This window comes from Aspergillus lucknowensis (assembly GCF_044049455.1).
Source record: "Aspergillus lucknowensis strain CBS 449.75 chromosome Unknown BJX67scaffold_54, whole genome shotgun sequence".
Lineage (NCBI taxonomy): Eukaryota > Fungi > Ascomycota > Eurotiomycetes > Eurotiales > Aspergillaceae > Aspergillus > Aspergillus lucknowensis.
The window spans coordinates 167,897-194,278 of NW_027263598.1; the positions used below are offsets into that span (position 1 = coordinate 167,897).

Genomic DNA, 26,382 nt, shown 5'->3' on the forward strand with positions numbered 1-26,382 from the left:
ATGCACAGCCAGAACATCCGTCTGGCGCATCCACCTCACAGCCAAGTCCTCCCGAAAATCCCAATCGGAGGCTGCGAATGGGCGGATTGCGCTCCCGTGGGTCAGAGCCGGGAGCTTAGCAGGGAGGAGAGGCACCACAGCCGGAACTTGTTGGTGGACAGGGCAAGCAGATGGCGATTGTCGAGGAATTATTCCGATCGCTGTGCTTCGTAAGAATTTTATTCTCTTTGGGAGAGCAAGGTTATTGAGGGACAGGAATCATCAATTGCAGAGAGATTCCGCTCGCTGCACGAATCGCAAAGAGTCGGATCCGCAGCAAGGGTCAGGAACAGACAGTCCCTCCATCAGGTTACCCCACTGAAAACTTTGAGCCGGGGCCATCACCTCCAAGTCCGGAGGCGTGACAGATGAAGTGAAGAGTTGAGCGGGTCAGGTCTAGAAGTTTTCTCGATTCTCGTGAGCTTTCTGAATGAGAGCGTCGAACGAACGACAAAGAATGGTTGATCACGCTGTTTTGCAGCCTGAGGCGACAAGGCGTCAAATCGTCGTGGTGGAGCACAGTCTGGAGATGGGAGCCAACTCCGGGGGCGAGATTAAGCTGTCACTTTAGCTGTGGTAGTGGATCCAGAGAGCTTCACATGCATCGCCAACTATCTTTTTTTCTTCTCGAAGACTTGAAGGCTTACTGCTGAATTGGTAACACAACCGCAGCCACCCAGGCAATCCAGGAAACTCCAGCGTCACCTGATCGGGCCGTGGGGTAAAACCACTGGGCAGCTCTCGCCAGGTTCATCTCGATGACCCCATGAGATCATAGCCTCTGCACCGTCGGCTGATGCATCGAGCCTCTTCTCTTACGCTCAACCGAGTTGCCGTGCAATAATCGGCGCCTTTTCTTTGCTTTACGGTGGAGCCGCAGGATCCTCCTGGATTCTTCTCCTTCCGAGCGTTGATCTCCGCTTTCCAGTTGACGCCCCCGCGCGCCTTTCCCCTCGCGTGGCTGCCCTGGCGCTTGGTCGCATTGTGAGCGGCACCGTTTCATCGATTCAACCTGAACCCATGGAGTTATTGCCTGATCTCCCCGGCGATTGTCCGTCCCAGCCGGAGACTCATGGAAGAATGTGTTGTATTTATCCCCTGCGGTTGTGCCGGTGATATCCCCACAAGACTCTGTTCCCCTCTCTTCCTCCACACATAGCCTCCCACTAGTTCCTCTCCTGAGATCAAAGCTCATGCGACCCAAGTCTTTCCCCTCTTATACAATCTCGGCGTTGCCTTCCCCTCTCCTGATTCAGACCACCCACTCTGGATGAGTTGAGCGTTCTCTTTCCTTGACTTTCACCCCTGGAATGAGCCCTGTCGCCAGCCCGCTGGTGACATTCTTTGACTGAACGCAAGATGCGTGCATCAGTTTCCCTGCGGTCGGCTCTGGGGCCGTGTCAAGTGGCCTTCAGAGCCTTCCCAGGCGGATCATACCTCTCACTGAAACAGTCCTGTGAGTATCGAGTCCTTAAGATTCTGTTTAGCTGTGCTAACTACATTTCTGAAAGTCAACCACCTCCAGCCGATCTTTCGTCCCAAGTACCAGGGCCATGATCTATTTCGGCCCTATCTTTCGAAACTTAGAACATACGCCACCAGCTCCTCCCCGCCGTCTCCGATTCCCGTTGTCCCGTATTCCTCTCTGACGATAGGAGTCCCTCGTGAGATTTTTCCAAATGAACGTCGGGTTGCCATTACACCTCAGAACGTCGCCCTGTTGCTGAAGAAAGGTTTCTCGCGCGTGCTGGTTGAGCGTGGGGCCGGAGAAGCGGCTCAACTGCTCGATGAGGCTTATGAGAAGGCGGGAGCGACCCTGGTCGATCAAGCTACTGTATGGTCCCAGAGCAATATCATTCTGAAGGTCCGCGGCCCCCAACAGGACGGTGCTTTCAACGAAGTCGAGGCGCTGAGCCAGGGAAGCACTGTCATTTCGTTCCTCTACCCGGCCCAAAACAAACCTCTCGTGGACAAAATAGCCTCCCGCGGTGTAAGCGCATTTGCTATGGATATGGTCCCAAGAATCTCTCGTGCCCAGGTGTTTGATGCTTTAAGGTACTTCTTCCTCCTCATCATGTGTTCTTGTTCTGACAGACACAAAGCTCGATGGCCAACATTGCCGGATACAAAGCTGTTCTGGAAGCCTCGAACCATTTCGGTCGTTTCTTAACTGGTCAAGTCACCGCTGCTGGAAAGATACCTCCGAGCAAGGTTCTCGTCATTGGAGCCGGTGTCGCCGGTTTGAGTGCTATCGCTTCCGCTCGTCGTTTAGGCGCAATTGTGCGTGGATTCGACACTAGACCAGCGGTTCGTGAACAAGTCCAGTCTCTTGGAGCAGAATTCATCGAAGTTGATATCCAAGAAGATGGCTCTGGCCAGGGAGGCTATGCGAAGGAAATGTCCAAAGAGTTTATCGAGGCTGAAATGAAACTCTTTCTGGAGCAATGCCGGGAAGTGGACATCGTTATCACTACTGCCCTCATTCCGGGCAAGCCTGCGCCGAAACTTATAACGAAGGAGGTAAACATAGCGCCACTTAAAGGAAAGCAACGGGCTGACGTAGTATAGATGATTGCCGCGATGAAACCGGGATCTGTGATTGTTGACCTGGCTGCTGAAGCGGGCGGAAATTGCGAAGCTACAGTACCTGGTCAACTGACGACCTACAACGACGTGACCGTGATTGGTAAAAATTTCCAAGATTCTGAATATACCTGAGTTTTGGGCTGACCATGATAGGATACACTGATTTTCCCTCGCGGTTACCGACTCAGTCGTCAACGCTGTACTCGAACAACATTACAAAGTTTCTCCTCTCCATGGCTCCACAGGAGAAGTCTTTCGGCATTGATCTGAATGACGAAGTTGTGCGCGGCTCTATTGTCGTGCGTGATGGAGAAGTCCTACCCCCAGCGCCCCGTCCCGCACCACCACCGACTCCAGCTAAGACCGAAGCGGCGGCCGCACCGTCAACAGAAAAGGCGGAATTGGCATTAACCCCATGGCAGAAGGTCAGCCGTGAAGTAGCAACTACCACCGTCGGCATGGGAACGGCTCTTGCTCTCGGCAAAGCTACCGGCCCCGTTTTCATGAGTAACATGCTCACATTTGGCCTTGCCGGTCTTGTTGGATACCGTGCAGTCTGGGGTGTCGCACCGGCACTACACTCGCCGCTAATGAGCGTTACCAATGCAATTTCCGGCATGGTTGGAATTGGGGGTTTCTTCATCATGGGTGGAGGTTATACCCCGACAACGATTCCGGAGTTCTTTGGTGCAGCATCTGTTTTACTTGCATTTATGAACGTATCGGGTGGTTTCGTGATTACGAAGCGAATGCTGGACATGTTCAAGCGCCCTACGGATCCTCCTGAATACCCCTGGCTCTATGCCATTCCAGCTGTCGTGTTTGGTGGTGGGTTTCTTGCGGCCGCTAGCACCGGCATGGCGGGAATAGTGCAGGCTGGGTATCTTGTGAGCAGTATTCTGTGCATTAGCTCGATCTCTGGGCTCGCTTCCCAGCAAACCGCCAGGCGAGGAAATATACTTGGGATACTCGGTGTTCTTGCCGGTATTCTGGCTTCCCTGGCGGCTGTGGGTTTCTCCACTGAAGTTTTGACCCAGTTTGCTGGTGTTGCCAGTGTCGGCGCCGTTGTCGGTAAGTACTTTTTGGAGTGCCATTTGCGAACCCTCTAACTAGTCACAGGCGCTTTGATCGGACGCCGTATTACACCGACCGGGCTCCCTCAAACTGTTGCTGCGCTGCATTCAGTTGTCGGTCTTGCGGCGGTACTAACCAGCGTGGGGAGCGTGTTAGCCGATATAAGCCATATCTCGACACTGCACATGGTGACAGCTTATCTCGGCGTTCTCATCGGTATGTCTTCTGCCACGATAGGTAATTCTGTGCTGATTTATAAGGTGGTGTGACCTTCACCGGCTCCATCGTAGCTTTCCTAAAACTTGCGGGCCGCATTTCCTCGCGGCCCTTGATCCTTCCCGGACGCCACCTACTCAACTCGACCTTACTAGGAACAAACGTAGCAACAATGGGCGCGTTCGTTACCATGGCGCCAGCTAACCCTGTTATTGCCGCTACATGCCTAGGAGCAAACACTGTCCTCAGTTTCGTCAAAGGCTACACCACGACAGCCGCTATTGGCGGGGCTGATATGCGTAAGAATCGAACCCCTTTCCTTCACAATCTAGCTAATGGTGTTTAGCGGTTGTGATTACCGTTCTCAATGCATATTCTGGTTTCGCCCTGGTTGCGGAAGGCCTGATGCTGAACAACCCACTTCTTACTAGTGTAGGATCTTTGATCGGAGTTAGCGGGTCTATTTTGTCATATATCATGGTAAGTCTGCATTCATGTCCCGGTATACAGGCGCTGACCTGTGTAGTGCGTTGCCATGAACCGGTCTCTGACGAATGTACTGTTCGGCGGAATTGCGGCGCCGCAGCAAGCGCAGAAGAAGATAGAGGGGGAGGTAACGCAGACGAGTATTGAGGAGACTGTTGACGCGTTGGCGAACGCAGAAAGTGTCATCATTGTAAGTGCAACGCCCTTATAACGTTCGTTGCTCATTCTTTAGATTGTCGGATACGGCATGGCAGTTGCAAAGGCGCAGTACGCCCTCGCCGAGATAACACACATGCTGCGCGCGAAAGGCGTAAACGTTCGCTTTGCTATCCATCCCGTCGCTGGGCGCATGCCTGGCCAGTGTAATGTTTTGCTTGCAGAAGCTTCGGTGCCTTACGACAGTAAGTGAGCGAATCTCACGACTCTGTAGATCTACTGACAGGTTCAGTTGTGTTGGAAATGGATGAGATCAACGACGACTTTGCCGACACAGACGTGACGCTGGTTATCGGCGCCAACGACACAGTGAACCCAATCGCGCTAGAACCCGACTCCCCGATTTCGGGAATGCCCGTGCTGCAAGCGTGGAAGAGCAAGGAAGTGATTGTCATGAAGCGCGGCATGTCGAGTGGATACGGTATGTCTGGCAGGAGTGTGTTGTCGGACGGCGCTAACCTAGTGTCGTAGCTGACGTGCCCAACCCGATGTTCTACATGCCGGGTACAAGGATGCTTTTCGGAGATGCCAAAGCGTCGTGCGACGGTAAGTTCTCGTGAATGGGTGCTCTGAACATTCTGACAGTATGCAGCCATCAAAGCGAACCTCGAGGCGCGCAAGTAGACTGCATTCGATATTGAGATTCCGTTCCGTCATTTGATACACGAGATAGTCTCTGCATTTGTTTGATACACCGAGATAGTCCATATACATAAATTATAAATCTGCTCTCTGCTTTGCCGTAGATGAAAGGTCAGACAGTGGATCTGTTATCCGCCCACCAGAGATACAGGAGTCCTTGGGAATCCTTCACAGAAGTCATTTTCAGGAATATCGTCACTATATCAGCAAATTCTCTAGTCAATTAAAAATCTAGATACTCATACTCTATCTATCTCGTGTCATGAACTTGATCCGTACACATCCTATCACAATAGGGACAAAGCCACCAATACATGCGACGACACCGCACACCACAATACGCACACTCCACGCAATCTGCAAAAGAACCCTTCTCACCTTCATATACCCCCCGTTGCCTCAGCCTCCTAACCGCAAACAACCCGCCCGAATCCATCTTCGCACAATTATCCCGACACAAATCCATCAGGACCGCACCCTCCCCATCCTCACCACCATCACCACTACCACCACCAGCGCCAACCCCAAGATTCTTCCAGTTGCCGTGCTTGGTGCACACGAGCGGCCGGAACCACGAATGGACCTTCGTCGTCTTGCAGCAGCGCCGGTAGAAGCAGTCGCTGCATGCGATACGGCATTCGCTGTGCTGGGATTGGCCTTGGGGTTGGCCTTGCGGTTGCGGTTGCGGTTGGGGTTGGGGTCTTCGGCGGGATGTTACGACTCGGCAGGTCTGCTCACGATTAACCTTAGAACAATGCATGTCTGTCTGGGGAGGGGGGGATGCAGCGTACCCGACACATATCCATCCCGCACCCCCAGCACCGGAAGGGTTTTTCGGCGACGTCGCAGTCGCATTGTGTTGGTGTGCTTGTGCTTGTGCTTGTGCTTGTGTCCGTGTCTATGTCTTTGATATCTTCCATCTGCATCGCAGGGGAAGAGCTAGGTCCGAGGGAGTCGTAGGCCTTGCCTTTGCTGCGTGCGAGAAAGGGGAATATACTCCTGCGACTGCGACTCCTAGATCCTGCGGCTGTTGTCTTCATATTCTGTTGGGATTTCCGCCGTGAGGAGGCAATCCAGTACCGAAGTGGCGGCGCCAGCAGACGACTGATATACCCCGTCTCCTGCAGATGGAAGCCCATCTCTTCAGAGACGTCGTCGAAGATCCACCACATCACTAATGCAATCGCCGCGCTGAGAAACAGGATGATCCTACATCGTGGCGCAGCCATCCGATATCAGCATCTCTCTCGCACAGGTAACAGTGAAAGTGCATCAGCCAACGCACCCAAGCGCAATCTCAAACCTCCAAACATGCAAGAAGAACCCACACGCCTGCACGGCCCTAACCTTCCCCGCAGTCCGGATCCGCGGCGGACGCATAATCTCCCAGGCCGTCGGCGTCCCGGGCGGGACAGCAGCGTCATCTTCGTCGGGCCATCGATCTGCGTTCTCGCACGACCCCAGCGGGGTCGGCATATATTGCGCCTGGATGCCCAGGGACGCACAGAGGAGGACACCGACCGCGACGCGAAACACGGACTGGATGAGCCACCAGTACTTTGAGCGGTGCCATGTCCGGACCTGCGGGTAGCAGGTGAGGATTGTCCAGCCGAGGGCGGCGCAGCCCTAGCCGTGAAGCAAAATAATCCATGTCAGATCGACATACTCCTCGAGCTCTTCATGTATACAGATTACAGATTTAGGGCGGGAACAGCGTGGACATACAGTGAAGAGAGGCAGTTGCGTCCCGAGCCAGATATCCGGGTGGTACGGCGGGCGCAGCAGACGCGGATCCGACCAGCTGACGGTCTGGTAGAAGATCCCCGACAGAACAGCGAAGACGGCGAAGAGGATGAAGAAGAGGACGAGGAGGATGTTTGTCTCGAGGGCCTGGAAGCGCTTGAACCATCGCGTGCGGCGCGGAGCTGCGGCGATGTGCTGGTATTGCGGCATGTCGGTGGCAGGGATCGATCGATCGATCGATCTCGGGTTTGAGTCTGGATTTTTGAGTTTATTTAAAGAGGATGAGACGATCTGCGCTGGCTGATTGCGATTGACGCTGCGATACGAGGCGGAATTTGTTTCCTCGGCAGGCTGTGCGCAACGCTCGACAGGCAGATTCACGATCATCGACGAGGCCGAGGCTCACTTTGCAAGAGGGACAATGTTACACTTCAAAGATCTATGCATCCGACGTATTGTACAAAATCTCAATCCACTCGATCTCGAGATACGCCGCAGCGCCCACCTCCATCTCTCCCGACCACGAGCCCCCATCCCCCCACTGTCCAGTTAGCGGGTCCGCGATAATCCGCAAAGAGAACCAAACCATGGAAGAAGACTTACCAGATTCAAAATCACCGAGCTCGGCTCCGTCGGAACCGAATACGTCTTCCTCACGACCTCCGCGCCATTCAAATACCACAGGCTCAGCCCCTCCGTCCAATCCAGCCGGTGCTCATTCCACTCTGTCCACACCGCGCCGCCGGGCATCACGACGTCCGACGACGCCTCGGGGATCTCGTTCCCCTCGTCGTCGACACCAGGCTGGTTCGTGTACCGGAGATGGTCTGTCGGATCGCGCGTCAGGATCTCGATGTCGCTCTCGTTCTTGTTGTCGAAGTACGTGAAGAACCCCGCGCAAGCGCCCGGGTCGCCGTGGACGCGCGCGCGCAGGCGGATCGAGGCGTGCAGGATGTTGGAGAGCTTCGTGTCGAGCTCGGCGGCGGAGATGAAGTCGTCGTTTCTGTAGGCGCGGAGGACGAGGTGTGTGCTGTCGTCCGTGGTTTCTGTACATGTCAGCTGGTTGTTCCTCTTCCTCCTTCGGAGAGACAGAGCACTCACGGATGTACACATTCTGGTTACTGTACTGCTTCCGGACCGGGCTGTCCTCGCTCACTGGCGATCCCCACGTCTGGATCCCCCAGTCCCTGACGAAGGCGTCTGAGGTGAGGTATCCCTCCTGCACGGGGGCGGCGGCGCTCTCCGCGTCCGTCGTGATGTTAGCCGGCTCTCCCTGATAGAGACTCCCCGTCTCATCCAGATTGCGGAAATCGTGGAAGATGCGATGCGCATATGTCGCAGGCGAGGCACCCTCCGTCGCGTGGCTGGGAGGGCAACTGTCCGTGCACTGGGCGGCCACGACGGCCGCAAGGACGGCGATCTTAAGCAGAGAATTCATGGTGATTTATTCTGTCTGTAGAAGGGTTCAAGCGTTGGAGGCTCTGGGGGTATAATATTTATTCAAGCGTCTCGTCACAGCCCCATTGCACGCCTGACACTCGCTATCCGGCAGGCGAAACGCCCGCTGCCGCGCCAGTGTTGGAACTCTGACTCAATGGAACCAGGATTCGAAATCCAACCCAAATCAAGACCGACACCTCCTGGTCAAGCGAAAAGCCCAGAGCTTGAGGACACCTGAATCCTGCTTACATTTCAAGGCAAGCCGGCCCGACGACAATCGACCCAATTTGCTTCCTCGGCGTTAAACGCCGTGGCTGGCACTGCAGAAAGCAGCTTACGGCCAGGCCAATGAGGGCCGTCGCCATTCCAGCTGCGCAATGGGGGCTCCCGGCCCTAAGAGCCGGTGCGTTGGACGATCGATGCCAGGACTGGCTGCGGGCTAGCGGCGGGCTCATACTCCCAGCCTGAGAGGGTTAAGCGCAGGGGCCTGAAGGGCTGGATCTGAGCCGAAAAGCTCACAGCCTCTGCCTGCGGAAAGAAAAAGGGTCTTGGGGGGGGGATGTTGTTCTTTTTATTTTTGGATGTGCAGTTCTGCGCTCACGCTCACGCTGACGCTGACTCCTGACTCCTTCAGGGTCTGCTCGTCGAGACGGTCAAGGGCCGATTAATTCCATTGAGGTAACTGTTTACTACTAGCTCTCATTTCCATTTCCTCTTCGCTGCGTCTGACATCTCCTGTCTCCCGACATCTCTCTCCACAAGTCGACGACGCTTACGCCCCAACCTATTGAATCCGACGTCGCAACCACAGCCATGCCCACAAGCACAGACGGCAACTGCGGCGCTAACTCAGACACCCACGCAACCTGTCTCAACTCCGAGTTCGGCGACTGCTGCTCGGAGAAGGGGTTCTGCGGGAGCTCGTCGCTCTACTGCGGCGTGGGCTGCCAGAAGGAGTTTGGGACGTGCAATGACGCGAGCGACCTCTCTGTGAGCACGACGGGGACGTGCGGTGACCGCGCACGAAAGGCCAGCGACCTCAATGTAACCTGTCTCGGGAGTGAATGGGGCGATTGCTGCTCCGGTTCGGGATACTGTGGCGGGAACGCGACGTACTGTGGGGAGGGGTGTCAGGGGGCGTTTGGGAAGTGCAATGGCGATGGCGATGGCGAGGACGAGGATAAGGACGAGGATACAACCCCAGACCCAAATTCAACCTCGTCTTCGACGTCGACTTCGTCTTCATCAACACCTAGCCCCGAAAACATCTCCCTCGACGGCAACTGCGGCGCCAACTCCGCCGTCTTCGCCACCTGCCTCGGCTCCTCCCACGGCGACTGCTGCTCGCACGACGGCTTCTGCGGCCGGAATGCCTCGACGTACTGCGGCGCGGGCTGTCAACCGGAGTACGGGCACTGCGACTCGGCCACGACGCCCTGGGGTGCCATCTCCGTGGACGGGAACTGCGGGCCGAACTCGGGGGTTCTGGCGATCTGCACGGGCAGCCAGTGGGGGGACTGCTGCTCGGGGAAGGGGTTCTGCGGTGGGAATAGCAGCTATTGCGGCGTTGGGTGCCAGAGTGAGTATGGGGGGTGTGGGCCGGGTGCGATGACGAGTCCGAGTCCGAGTGCGTCTCCTGCGCCGGGCATTGACGACGGGGGACTGAGTACGGGTGCCATGGCGGGGATTGGAGTCGGCGCTGGCGTCGCTGGGTGTGCGCTGGTAGGGTTTGCTGCATGGTTTGCGTTCTTTCGGAGACGCAGGGCAAAGGGGGCGAATGTGCCTCTTGAAGAGGCGGCTCCACGGGATGTCAAGATTCCCGTCGAGATGGCCAGTACGACCGGCCTGAACGAGATGGATGGGAAGGGGCTGCAGGTTCCTGTCGAGCTGCCGACGAGGTGAAGTGTCATGGGTTTGTCTCACGAATTGTTCGATACGTTTACAGGAGGCGAGGCTGTGTGTTGCTCTATATATAATGTATACGGTTAGAATATGACTTCTGCAAAGATAGTGCCCGAGCATCTGATACAGTATAAAGGACAGACTTTTCATACGCCAATTAGAACCCCAACGCAAGTCGACGTGCATTCTTGAATCTCCTCTAGCTACTGGATGGCATTGGAAGCTGCCCAGACTCGGTCAATGGGAGGTCCTATCTCGAACTGCCAACCCGGCAAGCTATACTCAGCAGCGGCTTCTCAGTCCTTCGGCTCCTTCAGGAGCAAGTATCGAGTTCGATAGAATCCCAGGTTCGCAAAAAATCCACTGCTTTCAAAAGCCCCTCTTGTGGCAGTTGCCTCGGTGGCCTGTTTCGATTTTTCGATCGCGCGGTCGAGATACGTGACATCCTGGGTTCGGTGAAATTCGGCTGCTAAACTGATAGCCAGGTTGTTGGCGTTTGATGCAAAGTCCACATGGTCTTGTGTTCGTAGTAATTTGGCATCCTCCAAGCAGGGAATGGACTCATCAAGCTCTGTTCCTCGGGTTTCATGATGAGAAATCGCTGACCCAGTTTGCAGTTATACTCCAAGATTGTTCAAGATAGCCGCCTACCCGTGCACGTCGCTGGTATGCCCTAGAGAAGTTGCTCTCCCTCCAGGAAATTCTCCCGCTTGTCGTGAGGGGCAGCTCGAATTCAGCCGCACGGCGCTTTTTGCTTTTTTAGTCGCAATATCCAGCCTCGTCATCAGCTCGACGACGAGGATCCGACGGATCATCAGCGAACCCGCTTCCACAACCGCTGCACCACCAAGCAAGGCCCATTCAGTGTCATGTCTGAGGCATCGCTGCCTGGCGCCAAAGGCTCAGTGGCTTGGGCTTTCCTCGATCCTTCCGCCGTCGATCGTATTTTCAGCGTGGGTTGATATTCAAGTTCTTGGCTAGTAATTTGCATCATCAAGTCGCCCAATCAGAGGCACTTGATGCTAATCTCGTTCGCAGGGCATCACCCAAGCAACACAAGCGATTCCGACACGAGGGCATCCAAAGCTGAAGAGATGAATTGCGAGCTTCTTGTCATGTCAGGTCGAGCCTCTTCTCAGTGATCAAATCCTCGAATTCATTGGATGAGATAACTTACTTGGAGAAATGACAACCATCAAACCCAACAAAAAGTCCTACACGGACCTCTCCACGGTCCTCATCCTCCTCTCCACATTCGCCGGCGCAGTCACGCTCCAAACCCAGTTTTCTCTCCCGGAAACCTGCGACGGCAGCCGCGTCCGCACCCTCATGGCCTTTGCCTCCCAATTCTTCCTCATGTGTCCCATCTCCGTCTTCTCGATATTCGTGGCTCTGCACAACCGCCCGGACACCGCCGTTATCGAGACAGGGAAGCACCAGTTTCTCCAAGTCCAGTTCGCCATTACCGGCGTCATGATCGTCACTGGGTTTCTGCTGCTGAATGTCGCGGTCCAGTACGCGGGTGGCCAGCTTCTTGGCTCGGCGGGGCTGGCATTGACAGCGACATTCATTCTTGTGACTGTGTTTTGTAGTGTTGAGGATCACTTACGGACGCCTGAGGTGGTTCCGGTTGCGGATGCGGTTTCACGAGGTGAGGAGGAGGAGCAGAAGCAGGGGAGAGATGATGGGGATCGGATCTCACCTCTCCAACAGCAGCAAGCGGAAGATGAGCAGGGAATAATACCGAGTCAGGACGAGTCAGGACAGCTCTCACTCTCTCAGTTTCTGGGGTTAAGGAAATCTCGTCTTCTGATTCCCAGAGGGAGACTGATACTCCGGTGGATTGTTGTTGGGTTGGTCGTGCTCGAAGTTGTCGGAATCTTGCTGTTGCTCGGCTTGGGAATTGCGCAGACACGACTGGCATCTCCGGGGACTTGCCAGGTGCTATAGCAGCAGTATTCGAAGTACGGTCTTATAATCAAATTAACCCTAACCTTTGGGCCTTTGGCAACCCGACGCTGGCCCTCTATACCCCCTCATGATGTTCTAGACGGAGGACTTTAGGTTATATTAGAACTTTATATCCATATATTACAATAATTAGTTTAAATTAAACTCATCATTTTTATGTTATTAAGAATAAAGTTGTGGCGTGTCATGGGCTGAATCCAAGTCCATTGCAAGACCTATGATACTATGGCTGCAGGTATTTCGTGTTGGATTCTCAAACAGATACACACGGAGAGCCATAACCTTGATTAGAGGAACAGCAGATGCAGGATATTGCCGTTACCTGTTGGCCAGAACGAATGTCGCTTGCATTGCTAGCTGCTATGTGTGTCGGCCTCCTCGAGAGGTTGTGGGGTCACATGACCTCGGCGAGTCGCCTAACCGAGACCTCCGACACACCCCCGGAGGCGACTCGCCGGCCTGAAGCCAGCGACCTTTCCTAATCCGGTAGTCGAGATACATGTCTGGTGTTGGGGTGTGGGGGACGGGATAAAAAGCGCGGAAAACCCTTATGCCCGTCACCTTCTATAGGAAACAAGAGGAAATCGGCCCGTAAGTCGACTTCCTGGAGGTTCAGCGATCTCACGAAGACCTCAGACTGTCCCAGATCCAGTGGCTTGGTGAGTCCATCGGCTGGGTTCCGGGTTCCGTCTACGTGTGAGAATTCGATCTCACCGGCTTCGAAACGGTCCTTGACGAAGAGATATCGATTGTCGAGCCATTTGGTCGGGTGGTAAGTGAGAAAACCTGTTTTCTATCAACGGGTCGACGGCGTTGTCAATGTCCGTTGATACAACCATTTTATCGGTTCGTCGTTGTGCTCGACAGAGGTCATGTCACCGGCCCAAGTCTTATAAGGACGATCTACTCGACTCAATTTGCCCAGATCACAAAACACACATCGAATGTTCTTAAACGCTCGCGTCCTGCAGGTTGGTACGGAGGAGAACCTGAGATACCATGGGTTCCGTTTTTGGTGGGTACTTTCGTCTCTTTCACTTTTACTAGGACCTGCACGTCCAGTACCAGCTTGCACAATCGCAGCATACATCGAGTCGATCCTCAAGACCTGGGTCGCCTTTGAGGGGTAATCGATCGGAACAAACCTGCGTCAAAAGAGACCACATAGCTATGGACTTTGTATCAACAACGTGTTTGTTGTTGTCGAGAATCAGAGTTGCAGTTCTGTTTTTCTCCATATCTTTCGAGTCGCGGTAAGTGATTTCGAAGATGAGCCTGCGGTCGACAGGTTCTCCCTGGATTCGGGCTCGCACGGTAATACCGTCTTCCTTGTAGTTCCAGTTCGGAGATAGTGGACACATCCTCTTAGTAGTCGGAGCCGCGAACCGTGCATTTGTTCTGGACTGATCAGAAGGGCAGGAGGCTAGTGGAATCCGTCACTATAACAAGACGAGAGAAAAGGGGTCCGTACAGCGGGACCGGGAGACGTTGGAGAGAATTGAAGAGTGACAGAGCAGGCGGGAGATGTTGCTGAGAGGAGAAGAAAGGAGCTCGTACGGGTAAAAGATGAGGAGCACTCCACAGATGAGAATGAGCGAACCTGGAGGACAAGATTCCTGGGGGGGTGGACAACCTTATATATCCCAAGCCTATTCGTAAGGTGAACACGATCGTGATTCACCCATACCTGATTGGCCGATATATTCGCGAAGGTGATCGTGTCTACCTCCTGCTTCCGCTCCGGGAAGCTAAAGATGTCCGTCGAGAATATCAACGAGGATCCCAAGGAACCGGCCTCGTTGGCCGACGGAGAGGAGGCGGAGGCGGGGGATGATATCTCTCTCATCCTTCATGCCGAAGAGTCGAAGGGTAGGCCGGAGCCGATCTGGAAGGGTACTAAACCATAGCATCTTGGTGTTACTTTTGCAGCAAGAAAATGGGATGCAGAACTTGGCTGCTTCATGGTATTTATCCTGGGTCCCATTTATCTCTGTGGTGTAGCGCGGTGTTCCTTCCAAAGTGGTGCCTGTTTGGCGAATTTGAGACCATATATTGCAGCCGTTAAAGTCATTTTGTCCTGTTACATCGTGTCAGCACCGTAGTCTGGATCAGAGGGGGAGAGAGTTGAGGGCGAGCGCGTGGGCAGGCTAGGGCAGTGTACTTACATCAAGGGCGGCCTCCTCTGGAGGCGTGAACCTCCAAAGAGGTAACATAAGAGACATGCGGCACGGCCGTGTAATTGCAGGGCGGTACATGGCATACCAGCACATGTCGTGAAAACCTGGCCTGCGCCCGCCCTTATCTGCGAAGGCCGCATCCCGCAGACGGCATAGTTCATCTTCTGACGTGTATCCGGGCGTTTGCTCGACGCAGTATTGCAGTCGAGCCTGATAGGTGAGACAGTCGTGTACTCGCGAAGTAGGCATGAACTCCGTGATCAGGAGACGAAGTCTCCTGGAACTTGTACGTCTTCTTGGTTGGTTTTGGCATTGGACGGATGACGGGTGTTGGAAGATTTGAGAGACAGCCACAATTCCGAACACTAGTCTGTCGGACGGCAGGTTCTCGGCTCTTTTTTTGTCGGCATATTTGGCTATCAGCCATGAAGCGTCCGCGGCATATTCTTCTCCGCAGAGAACGTAATATCCTTTGTAATGTGGAACCCACAGTCGCCCCTCGGCTTGCGATGAGAATGGCGTTTACATACGAGGGCGGCCGGTTTGAACCTCCAGGCAAGAGGATGATGTTAGCAGCTTCGTATGGAGTGGACAAGGATACTTGCTTGTTTGACAGCGATTGACTTGTCACCAATTATAAAGGGGAAATATAGGAATCGAAAGACTCCTGCTAGTCTTTTGTGTGACACAGCAGTCCCAGCGCCTCATTCCCTTTGGCTGGGAGCGGTACAACAATGTACTAGGGTAAGGTACCCTGATAGGTGAACATCGGTATTATATCTCCCACGTACTTGGAGAGCCTTGAGTCACTGGAAGCGTCTATTCTATCCGGTGTTTGAGCCTGGCTGGGTCCGCGTACCAAAAACCTTTACGTATCTGGCATTTGGAGGATGCCGACTTCAACGTCACCCCAGAGCAGGTAGCGACGACTACCATTGTCGTCGCGGACGGACGGGAACGAGTTAAGATGGACTCTGGAGAAGTCCACCAGGAGATCTTCTCGGCAAGCATCCAGTTTGGTGCAAATATCCGTTCATACCATGGCACAATCTCGCAGAACCTGACGCTCCACGAGCGCATCCAGTCAGAAGCTTTCCCACAACCCGAGATCAAGCAAGACCTGGATCATCTGCATGACTGCGGGGTGTACGACGTTCAGATTCGCGAGCGGCGCATCCTCGATCGAGAAGGGAACGTATGAGATGCCCATAATGCGCCTTTGGTAAACCATGTTTTGGTTGTTTTGGGGGCGTGTGTTTGAGGAGACCGAAATGTGGTGTAGTATATTGGTTCGAGAAGTGTGCAAGAAATGGCAACCCATGAAAAACCGGGACCCAAGTCCCTCTATCTCACCTCCCAGGCTTGAAGTCAGATTCGTTGCTTCCGTCTCCTGACGCCCTCCTTTTCACTTCAAGCGAGGCATGTATCTCCGATATTGACCTCAGCGCCACGTAAAAAGCCCAGGGTCGGCGGGCAATAGAAGTGCTCGGCAGGAGTCGTCTGGTGGCCTGGTTTGGCCCCATACATCAGAACAGAGATTCATCCCACGCTGTGCACGAGCCCTACCGTGTGCTACCGCGCATGTTATCATAGATGATACACTCGTCAGCCACGAAAGTCGGTACAATGCTGTTTGGCGCAGCCTTGATGCGGTGTTGACGAGTTACACACTGGTAACTGCAGCACGGAGAGCCTCGAAACACGCTCACTTCGCAGCCGCCCACGAGACATATCCCATATCTCCTGGCGATTGTGGCACCGCCACCCCAAATTGTATGCTCCCAGGTGAGAACGTGAACTGTCTGCCCGTTGATGACCTCAGTTGCAACTATGCACTCTTTCAGGCCTCCGTAAACTACCTCAGTGAGATCCTGATTCTGGCACCGCCACCCTGCGCATCCTGTTACCCAGACGGGTAGCGCAGATAACAGAAGCCCAATCTTCGGTACAGATATCAACAATGGACGTCCCAGTCATTGTCCCAATCAGAAGGCCAATCATTTCCAACCGGTCAAGCCGTTGGGCGACAGACGGGAATTACATGTATAGGAGGGTCATCCGACAGCAGCGAGCACACCCCGGGACATTCGGGAGCCAAATCCGCCCTCGCTCGTCAGGGCGTGCCTGGCAGCGGAATATTAGTACGCTCGGGGCAGCGAAACAGATTGTGACGTCCATAACGCAGCTGAAATTTTTTTTTATACTCGTATCAATGTAATGTCTCGCTGCTTGCAGCCCAACGCAGGAAATCGTGGGCGCTGGGCTGTCGACGCATCAGTATATTGACAACGATGTATCAAACGGGGATAATATGGAAGTAGTACACACCAGATACGCCGTTCTACTATGCCTCGATGCGTGCGCCTCGCGTAGTTGCCAATCCGAACTATTCTCGGTATGAACTCAAGATCTTGTCACACTGGATGGGGTGACAGAAACTCGACGCGTCCTTGACTTTGGGAGCCACAGACCGCCGAAGAAGCACACCACCAGTGTTTTCTATATGTAGGATATAGCAGAGGTTTTGGGTGCTCAGAAAAGGCTTATCCGTTTGAGAATGAACGTCGAATAACCCGAAGCAAAAAAGAGCAACGAAGATCTGAATGAATGCCACTAAGCTTCAGAACCAGAAGATGATTTGAACGGATGTTCACTTACAAGGTATCCACAACCTCCCTCATCTCGGTACCTCAACAGTATCAATATATTTTCTCGTCGCGGCACACGAGGACTGATGGCTTTCAAGTGCAAAAACCGGAATGCAGAAGGCCCGCGTACTCTTTCCCCTTACCCACGTGACTTTGGCCGTTTCAGAGGAGCGAGTCTTGTATAGGTAGGACCGCGGTTAAGGTAGGTTGTATATCGAAAGCTCATGACTGTTGAGTGGTGCTTTGGACAGATTCGGTCCTGTCTATATGCACGAACAGGAGGTGTTTGGCTGCCTGCACGCGGGTAGCCTTTCACATCGCAGAATCAGTCCAAGATACCTTGAGCGGGGGGCATAAGTTCATCGTGGCATACCTTGATTCCGATTCAGGGTCAGGGATCAAACTCTCAGTCGATAACACCACAAGAAGGTAAGAGGTGACACATACGAAAAGAAAACCAGAACACCATCTGAGATCGAGGATTTGACAGGACTTTATAGACAGTGGGAGGGGTCCCTCTGGCTCCGTCGTCACCAGGCAAGTGACAAGTATGCTCACATGCAGCACACCAAGGATGTCATTAATAGGGTGGCAACATGAAAACATGCATATCTTGACCAACTAGGAAAACAGAGATTCACAATCAGTAAGTCTTAGGTAGGGTAGATGCTTGACATGGACTGAATGCACCGTATGATTGGCCCATTTCCTTTAAGCATGGTGACAACACCCGTGAATAAACTTGAAAGCAGATATGGGTGAAGGAAGTAGAGTATGATCTTATATCTATTCAATCCTATAATGCTATTATAGTAACGTTTATAGAGGGCATCATCCCATTCACCATTATACCGTGAATCAGAGCATCATGAGACCCCGTAAAGCCCTCAGAATGCCCATGCACTCGATTCCCCCGAATGTCAAAAAAAGCTCTCCATGACGAGCGCCAGTATCTCTCGCACAGATTCAATGTTTGAAGTAGAGTCCCCGTTTGTTCCGCTGACAGGCAAGAGCGCACGCATACAAACGGCCGCGCCGCGTCCGACTCATCAACCCTTTCCTACAGGGGCCAGAACAGCTAACATGCCCAGTTCAGTCCCCTCGTGAGACACACAGATGCACGATGTATGGTCTGGATGCAGATACTAGAGTCATATGCAGGGATTCGTTTGCCAGTGCCATACGTCCAGTGCATGCTGTAGCCGTACCACGAGACGTTGAGACGAGACGTGGACTGGGATAGCAAACGAGCAGTGCACCGGGAGAGAGCGTTTGCATCCCTCCATCTCCCTCCCTGTCGATCCAGCCACTCGTGCGGGCCCCAGTGCGAGAATCGATGAATCACTCGCAAACAAACCCCGACTCCAAATCGGAGAAAGAGGACGACGCAAAGGAGATCAGAGAATCAGGGAACCAGACAAAGTACCGTTTGTCCACCCCTCCACAACCAAGCCCGAACTCGGTATTCCGTCCGCAATGACGCAGTCCTCGTGTATCGGTACTTTCCCTCTCCCTCCTCTCCTGAACATGACCGACCACTTCAAGTTGTAATCTCTACTTACCCCAAACAAACGTCAGAGCAGAGCCGCGTTTCAGGATCCGGCACGGCGCGGTGCTGTGCGGTGTCCGTCCTCCCGTGTCACCGCTGTCTCACCGCACCAACCAACCAACCAAAACCCAAACCGGAGACCACTTCGTTCGTATTAGTGTCCGTGCTCTGCTCAAAAAGAGAGCTTCGCCTCGTCCAGTCGTCGTCCTCCGTTCTCCGTCCTCGGAATCCGAGACACTCAGACCTCGTCCCGAGCACGGACCACGCAACGCCCATGGCCAAGGTCAAGGCCAAGAACGAGAACGAGAGCACGGGGGCGAGTCAGGGGCAGGGACAGGAGGTCTCGCCTCGTCTCGTCCCCTCTTGTCTTGACAGATCACCAGTCTGCCTGTCGTGAGTCGTGAGTCGTGACTGGACTGTCTGGTTATCTCCGCCGCGACGGCGCCTGGGCCCAGAAGAGATCCGTCCGACAAACGCCGGTGGGCCGCAGGAAGAGACGAGGCGTCGGCGAAGGAACGGCTAGCCGGCGCCGCCGCCCCGCGACGACCCCTGTCATCTTCGGGAAGTTGGGAACTTGGATTCGTTCGGTGGGAGGATGATCGGCTTGGTCTTGGGTGGGACGTCAAAAGTACTGTCTTATTCTTTCAAACTGTGCCAATGGGCGCTCCCGAGTTTGAAGAGGTTCATGGGCTTGTGCTGACGGAGTACAGCTTACTGCTTCTTGAGCTGTGGTAGATGGTATCAGAGGATAGTTGGGGAAGGTGGAATCGATGGTGTTAATTCAGAGAGCAGAGGTCTCTGCGAGGATCAACAAGGATCCTAAATTCGTATCGTACAATGAAGAGAAGCCAAAGTAACAGAAAAGAGTGTCCCGCCCAGAGAATACTGAAACCGCTAAAATACAGCCACGCCACCAGACTTGATCGGTGAGAAGAGCAGGAAGTGGAGGAAGCAACAAATAGATGTGCATTCGAGCAGCAAGCAATGCACCCAATCAGGAAGCGTCTTTCGTCGTTGCAGAGAGAATAGAAGGCCAGACAAGCTTAGAGTAAATTATGCATTAGCATTAGACATTCTTAATGAAGGATTTTCGTTTCCCGCGGAGCATGAAATCGACGAAGCTCTTTGTTGATGATTCCGACGAGTCCGTCTTCACCGGCTTCAGCTGTCTCAGGCTCTTCTTGCGCCGAGTTTTCGGCTTCTGAGGATCCTCGAGCTCGGACTGCTGCTCTGCAATGTCATTGTCGAGCTCGGCTCGGAGGTTACTGGAAGAGTATCCGGCCAGCATACCGGAGTCCTTGATGACTGAACCGCGGTACGGGAGAGGTGGGCGCTTCGACGGAGCGCCTGACACGCTGGACACGTTGTAGAGAGAACCGGAGCGGCTCCGGTTGTAAGGGGGTGAAGAGTAGGGAGTCGGACTAGCCGTTCGAGAAGTCGGCTGGCTGGATGAGACTGAGATGTCTGAGCTCGCGGCGGAGATTGAGCGGCTGCGGGAGTCGTCTCGGGGAGAACTGTAAGTCCTTGACCGGGATTGTGGTGGGAAAAGGGAGAAAGTAGTCGTGCTGTGAGATGATGACGGTGGACGGAGTGGTGGTTGTTCCTTTTGCAGTCGGTTCCGTTCAATGAAAGGAGTCTGTGGACGGGAAAAAGACATGGATCCAGGTCGTGGACGGAAGGGCATGGATTGTGATGTTTCAATCGCTGGTGCGCTCATGGGCTCGCAGACATCGGCCGGGCGGGAATTGGCGTTTTGTGATGTGTCGAGGGCACTGAGGCTGCCCTGGATTTTACTCCATGATGGTCCGTTGGAATACCTTGAACGGCGCCGGTCCATACTCGTCTCGCCCAAGATGGGTTGGGATTTAGCACCTTCATCATTAGAATAGACCGAGCCATCCGTGGACCCCGCAGACGACGGGCTGGGAGGCGATGGTCCATGAAGTAAGGGCTGTGACTGCGTAGCTTCGTCATTAGAGTAGACGGAGCCATCGGACGACTCTGAAGAGGGGCCTTCCGTTGGCGAGGACTGCTCGGAGGTGGGAGAGATTAGAATTAGATTAGGTTTCGCATGCTCAAGATAGGTGACCTGTTCGGCCACAAGGACATGGCTTTCGTCGTCAGAGTAAAGCGATACAGAAGAGGATGATCTAAAGGAGTGTCTTGGGGAAGCAAGTGGTTCGGAGGGGACATAGATCGCGGGATGCAGGAACAGGGGCGATTGGAGAGGAGTAGTCGAGTCCGGTGAAGGCAGTTGCACAATCACGCCGTCGTCATTGTCGAAGATGGTGCAAGACTCCGTCACAAAGGTCGCGCCGCTGCTCCGCTTGACGGTGTCCACGGATACCGGTCGTGGTCGCTTTCCAGAGGAAAGGAATGGTGAAAGCAGGTGGGAAGCAGCCGGTCTGTCCATATCCTCGGGGATGGCGGGGAACGATGGCTCTACGCTCATGACCGAGTCCAATGTCCCAGACCGTTTGTGAGCATCAACCGGAGAGAAAGCGTGGCTAGCCTCGGACTCGGAAATGTCTTCCTCTTCAGACTCGTAATGGCGTGGCAGCGAGGTGACGTCCAGAGAGAGAGTCGTGTCGTACATGTCGCAAATGGGACCAAATCAATGGCCCTCCGGCTGAGTATCGTCAAGATCGAGGCAACGACTGGAGGTTGACAGCTTCTACCCCAGGCGTGGCGGTCATCCACGATTGTGAACGAGGGGGCCAGGAGGCATAAGAAGGGTCGGAAGAAGGGAGAATATGAAGGAAAGAATGGAGCAGGCCAGGGGACGAACGAACGAGGCCACAAGAGGAAAGAGACCTCAGATTATATGAAGGAGATTAATCGGTATTGAGTGCGTCCCACACGGGCCAGGAAAGACGACACGAAACGCAGACAGAGCACCACACGTGCAGAGCGATGAAGACGCAAGCTGAGCGCCTTGCCTTTTGTCCTTGCATTGGAGTTCGTGACAACTCTGGCAAAGCTTCCATCTGACGTATCAACGTGAGCTGTCCAGCCGTCCAGTCAACGCTGTCCATGTGGTTCGAATGATGGTGGTAGCTCTCCATGATCCCCCTCCATCTCCTCCAAGATTGGGATGATCAGGGCAGACGTCTGACCACAATGAACGCTGAGCGGGGTCTCTCGTCGTCGACGCCAAGGACCGGTCGCTTCTTCGTCCCTCTTCTCAAACACGCCAGGGCCAGTGCGCTTTGTTCCAGTTTGACTCGCCTCTCTTTTACTTTAAACCACCGCTTTTCCCCTGCCGAGGATCGAGATGGGCCCATCCGAGCGCCTCCGCGAATGGGAGATTTTTCCCATCCATGGATCCCTCTGCGCCTCCAGAGAGATGCAGCTCCCTGGAGCGCGAGCCATGACTCGCGATCGGGCTGCGGAATGAGAGTTTCAGATAGCAACCGTCGGGTGGCGAGCGAAGGGTGTTCCTGTCGTCACCGGCCTGCACCCCCTGGCCATCTGGATGGGCAGGAGTCGATCTGCAGTGGCGTGAAAGTGAGGCCAATCAAGCTGCCAAGTCGATGGCCACGCAAAGAGGCAAACTTCAGGTTCTTTTTTTCAGGTTTGGTCTGCCAGCGAATGCGAAGGAGGGGCCGGTTCGCGTTCAGCTGCAGGAACGCCGCAGGTTGCAGAGTGAAACAGCTGGCGGCGAAGCTCTGATTCGGCCACGATGGGCCGTCAGTGCGTGGCTGGGCGTCAATCGCCCTTCTTCAGCACTGCGTGATGCGCTGCGATGCAACTCTCTGCAGGCCTCTTGTCCATCCAACCCCCGACACGCAGACGCACCCCTTCGCTTGGAGGATTGAGCCCTCCCTTGCTGATTCTTGATCTGCCTTCATTGGTCCAGTCTCCCAGCCTCTGTCGATGACCCCAGAGTCCGACTCAGGCCCGCACAACGCATGGACAATCTCGCTGCCCAGCCCCCGCGGTTGGAGCACAGTTTCGCAGCATGTTTCAGACGCGAATAGTTCACCGTCATCGAGTTGATGCGGAACACTTGGCGTAGTATAAAAGAGAGCCTCCCCTTCATTCGGTCCGATCGTCTGCTCCAAAGACGACGCACATCACCGACCGTCGACGACGACATCCCCAACAAACACGGCTCAACCACCCCGAGCCAATATTGCGCCGCCTCTGAATTAACCTTGTTTACCTTGTGATATCCAGTCGACCAATCCAGAAGTCTATTCTCAGAGTTCAATCAAGGTTAATATGCAACCGCTGCGACCGATCCAGCTCCGACAACCTTGTCGAACTGTGAAGAATAATGGACTCACTATCCCTGCACACGGGGATTCGACGCTTCCAATTCAGGCATGTCGTCCCCCCGCGATCGATTTGCAGATATGCAACGGTGCCGAGAGCCGGACTCTTCTCCGACTCGAGACATCGACAGGGATTGAACCTCACCCCTCCACCCATCATCTGCTCGTGAATTTCCTCAACCATCCGAAGATGTTCCTCAGTATCCGCCATCTTCCGAGTGAGCGACCATGAGCATGTAACAATCATTCCCTCTTCAGACACACCTCGAATCTTCGCAAACTAGGATATCCAACGCCCTCACCCCAGTGGTCGTCTGACACATCCCCCCTCCCCCCTGCTGACACAGCCCCCAATCCCTTCTCCAAGCTTACCATGCCTTCAAGCCAATGCACCTCCCGGATTAAGAAATACAATCCCAATCTGACATGAAGGACAGGATCGCCGCACCTAAAACGGCACCGTCCGCATATTGAGCGGTGAAACAATGATCTTCATCATAGTGGGGGGGAAACAGCCTCGACCATGGACTAGTCCACGGGTAGCCCCTGCTTTCTCCAGTTCCGGAAATAGCTATTTCTGCAACCTTGACAGTTGGCTCTTGAGTTACATGACACGGATCAAGCTTTAATATATCTGCTAATATCGACATATTATCCCCACCTCCGCGAATAACCTGGTGATAAGAGTTACACTCCTTTCCCAGACATTGGCAATGGAGCTCCACTGCAACTTATCTTGCCGTCCCGCATTTCAGGGCCCTGAGATATTGCGATGCGCTTTCCATCATCTCCTTGACGAGGACAGAAACACCAGACTCCCACCTGCCGTCTGGCCATGGCCAACCGAGGCTCTCAGTGCCGAAGTCGAAGTTGCAGATATGGCTCGAAACTCGGCTCTCCTCCCCTTTCCCCAGAGTCCAGCCCAGTCGCAGTCGCATTCGGTATTGACGGCAAGAATCGCATTACGGAGCAATCTATTCCATTCTCGATAACCGCCATAACCGCCCCCAGCGAAGTCCAGCGAGACGAGCGGAATCCTTCCAAGCCGGGGTCCATATGGACTTGATTTTCTAGGGCGGTCTAGGGCCTACTCTCCCTTCGCCACCTTTTGCTCACTGAGTCCATCTGAGCAAGCCCTAAGCAGCCTGGGGCGATTCCTTCGCACAGGATGAGCGGGAGATGAAGCACCCTGAGCAAGTTACCTCAATAAACTGCAACTGCACTTCAACTATCAACTATTTCTCTTACCCGCTTCTCTACTCGCAGCCCACTCCTGCCCGCCACGCTTCCCTAGAGCCCAGCGCTTCCGAGGCCTCTTATCCCTCGTAGGCAAATGCTGTGGTTACAAGTGGACCACTCTGCACCAGCATGAAAAGTGCTTTCGTAGATTTTCTCCAGCAAAAGACAACACGAACCCCAGAACAGAAGTTCATGGGAGGAACTCTGGTCATTCCAAGAGTCAAGACTCTGTAATTGTCAGAGCAGGGAACTGCGCCAGCCCACCTAATCATGGATGATAATTCTGACTGACTTCCAATTGTGAATAACTACTGGGTATAGGTAGTAATGACATGGCCAATGGTTCCTATCAATACACGGAGAAATAAAGGTCAATATTACCAAGTCAAAAGATGATATTCAACAATTAGGACGCCGTGTTGATTAGCTAGGCAAATCCTGGCATGGAGGGATTGATCTCTTCAGTGCGGGGGGATGTCAGATACATTCTGATATATGTATATACCATAGAAGGCATAGTTCTCTGCTACTCAAAGTGTCACCGGTTCAGTTGCTTAACGGAGGGCCTCTTGACCAAGTCCTCAGGAACCGTTCCGCTGCTACGTAGGAATAACTATTGTCACTCTTCGGGCTAGTGGACTCTAGTCACCCCAGTGCTTGAACCATAATACTAGCAGGTTGCGCAGCTTAGGCGGGTCCCTGAGTTTGACAAGTTTGACAAAAACAGACTACTTCGAGGTTTAGACTGCTCGGTGGTTGAAATCATTAAGAGCAGAGAGTTACATAAGAAGCACATCTACTCCGTACATGCAATTTGGCTAGTACTTCAGGTTTGTGGATAAATACTCCTATTCGAGCACGCACCGAGATGACTCAACTCCATTGAGGAGCCAGACAATTCACAAAAAAAGCCCAGATGACTTCTTACAAGGCACAACCCTTCCTTGCGCTCGAAGCTACCGTGCGGGTCTATAGCTCTGTGCTACCACTGATCGCGCTCGTCTTACACGACGCGCCGCAGCAGCAGCCTTCATCTTTTTGTCGCAGACACCCGCACAGCCAAGCGAGTAGGCTTTGAAGTGACCCGGCGCATCGACAGGAGGCGCTCCCATGTGAGTGCCATAGTAGCAGGTGCTGGTCCGGTTAGAGTAGTCGACACTACTGCATTTCGGAATGGCGGCGCATCCATCCAGTGGTTGAAAATCCGCCGTGCTTGAAGAATATGCACTTGTTGGCTTCGCTTTGGATCCGGAAACTGATAGGTTGCGAGGTCTGTATCAGTAATTTGAACATGGATTGCACACAATTGATCGAGGTGGATGATACCTATCGCAGTCCGGTTCGTCTATGCACCGATCCATACAAGCCTCGCCTGTAACGCCAATACCCTCACCGATAGACGGCCTCAGGATTCACGTGTCGGCAACAGAGGAGCATGAAGGAATGCCCGTCAAAACTCTTCACCAGACTGCCATTGTCGAGGCGATTTAGCAGTCGGTTAATGCATTGAGAGCTGAGACGTGAAAGAAATTGTTGTCAGTGCCTACCGTCTGGGCACGTCGGATTTGAAACAACCTTAGGGTCGACGAGAGGCTCCGTCAAGCCTGGATCTGGACAGCGACTTTCTTGTGCCAGTCTTGCTGCCAGCGGCAGAAGTAAGAGCTTTGACCATAGAGACCAGCTTGCAACCATTCTGACGGCCCAACGAGGGAGAATGACAAGGAAACTTCTTCCACAAACAGGTAAAGGTTCAAGAATTCCTGAGGAAAAGATGCGGAAGGGCTCGAAACCTGGGGGGTATGAGGGTATAGCAAACGTTGGCCAGGTTGTGCCACAGGCTATGTGTTTCGGAGCGAGTGAGGTGCTTAAAAGGCGGGTATAATTGAGTGAAATGAGCCAGATGGGTTGGGAAACGAAATATCTGTGGACGTAAGGTTGCAGCAACCCAGTTGGGAGACTTTTTTTGGAAGCAATTGATTGTCATCAACTGCACTCTTCCCTTTATTTTCCTTCATTGCAGACAGGGTTAGCAGATTTATGCATTTTGGCTTATCCTTCTTACAATCTTCTAGTGCTACAAGTTTTCTGTAGCTGAGTTCAGGCCATGGACACACACAATTCAAATTCGCCATATTCATGACAGACCAGATAAGAAAGCAGGGAAGGCAACCCGCAAT

At 53.7% G+C, this 26,382-nt stretch overlaps 8 protein-coding genes across 8 annotated transcripts; 5 read left to right on the top strand and 3 right to left on the bottom strand.

Moving 5' to 3' along the window:
* The first annotated feature begins 880 nt into the window (after window positions 1-880).
* Window positions 881-5,395, top strand: BJX67DRAFT_265412 (putative nicotinamide nucleotide transhydrogenase). Its single transcript, XM_071026425.1, has 13 exons — window positions 881-1,495; window positions 1,551-2,094; window positions 2,142-2,559; window positions 2,608-2,725; window positions 2,779-3,696; window positions 3,745-3,915; window positions 3,960-4,214; window positions 4,262-4,395; window positions 4,442-4,591; window positions 4,634-4,802; window positions 4,850-5,038; window positions 5,089-5,163; window positions 5,210-5,395. Exons 1-13 carry the CDS (start codon window positions 1,399-1,401, stop codon window positions 5,239-5,241), a joined length of 3,270 nt encoding a protein of 1,089 aa, XP_070882257.1. The 5' UTR covers window positions 881-1,398; the 3' UTR covers window positions 5,242-5,395.
* Window positions 5,396-6,005: 610 nt separating this feature from the next.
* On the bottom strand, window positions 6,006-7,212 carry BJX67DRAFT_384894 (uncharacterized protein; the record flags this gene model as incomplete). The annotated part of the gene is made up of 3 exons (XM_071033745.1): window positions 6,006-6,468; window positions 6,545-6,885; window positions 6,985-7,212. 3 exons carry the CDS (start codon window positions 7,210-7,212, stop codon window positions 6,006-6,008), a joined length of 1,032 nt encoding a protein of 343 aa, XP_070882258.1.
* Window positions 7,213-7,292: 80 nt separating this feature from the next.
* BJX67DRAFT_364334 (glycoside hydrolase family 16 protein) lies at window positions 7,293-8,765 on the bottom strand. The gene is made up of 3 exons (XM_071030173.1): window positions 8,104-8,765; window positions 7,606-8,048; window positions 7,293-7,543 (listed from the first exon to the last, which is right to left on the bottom strand). Exons 1-3 carry the CDS (start codon window positions 8,438-8,440, stop codon window positions 7,442-7,444), a joined length of 882 nt encoding a protein of 293 aa, XP_070882259.1. The 5' UTR covers window positions 8,441-8,765; the 3' UTR covers window positions 7,293-7,441.
* Window positions 8,766-9,255: 490 nt separating this feature from the next.
* Window positions 9,256-10,344, top strand: BJX67DRAFT_374734 (uncharacterized protein; the record flags this gene model as incomplete). The annotated part of the gene is made up of 2 exons (XM_071031590.1): window positions 9,256-9,590; window positions 9,699-10,344. 2 exons carry the CDS (start codon window positions 9,256-9,258, stop codon window positions 10,342-10,344), a joined length of 981 nt encoding a protein of 326 aa, XP_070882260.1.
* Window positions 10,345-11,529: 1,185 nt separating this feature from the next.
* On the top strand, window positions 11,530-12,294 carry BJX67DRAFT_384897 (uncharacterized protein; the record flags this gene model as incomplete). Its single annotated transcript, XM_071033746.1, has 1 exon — window positions 11,530-12,294. One exon carries the CDS (start codon window positions 11,530-11,532, stop codon window positions 12,292-12,294), a length of 765 nt encoding a protein of 254 aa, XP_070882261.1.
* A 1,838-nt stretch (window positions 12,295-14,132) lies between these two features.
* On the top strand, window positions 14,133-14,601 carry BJX67DRAFT_364340 (uncharacterized protein). Its single transcript, XM_071030174.1, has 2 exons — window positions 14,133-14,392; window positions 14,481-14,601. The coding sequence occupies exons 1-2, from the start codon at window positions 14,277-14,279 to the stop codon at window positions 14,590-14,592; spliced, it is 228 nt and encodes a 75-aa protein (XP_070882262.1). The 5' UTR covers window positions 14,133-14,276; the 3' UTR covers window positions 14,593-14,601.
* Window positions 14,602-19,086: 4,485 nt separating this feature from the next.
* Window positions 19,087-21,518, bottom strand: BJX67DRAFT_266027 (uncharacterized protein). The gene has a single exon (XM_071026429.1). The coding sequence runs from the start codon at window positions 21,283-21,285 to the stop codon at window positions 19,756-19,758; it is 1,530 nt and encodes a 509-aa protein (XP_070882263.1). The 5' UTR covers window positions 21,286-21,518; the 3' UTR covers window positions 19,087-19,755.
* BJX67DRAFT_266026 (uncharacterized protein) lies at window positions 21,519-22,524 on the top strand. Its single transcript, XM_071026428.1, has one exon. The coding sequence runs from the start codon at window positions 21,753-21,755 to the stop codon at window positions 22,359-22,361; it is 609 nt and encodes a 202-aa protein (XP_070882264.1). The 5' UTR covers window positions 21,519-21,752; the 3' UTR covers window positions 22,362-22,524.
* The last annotated feature ends 3,858 nt before the right edge of the window (window positions 22,525-26,382 follow it).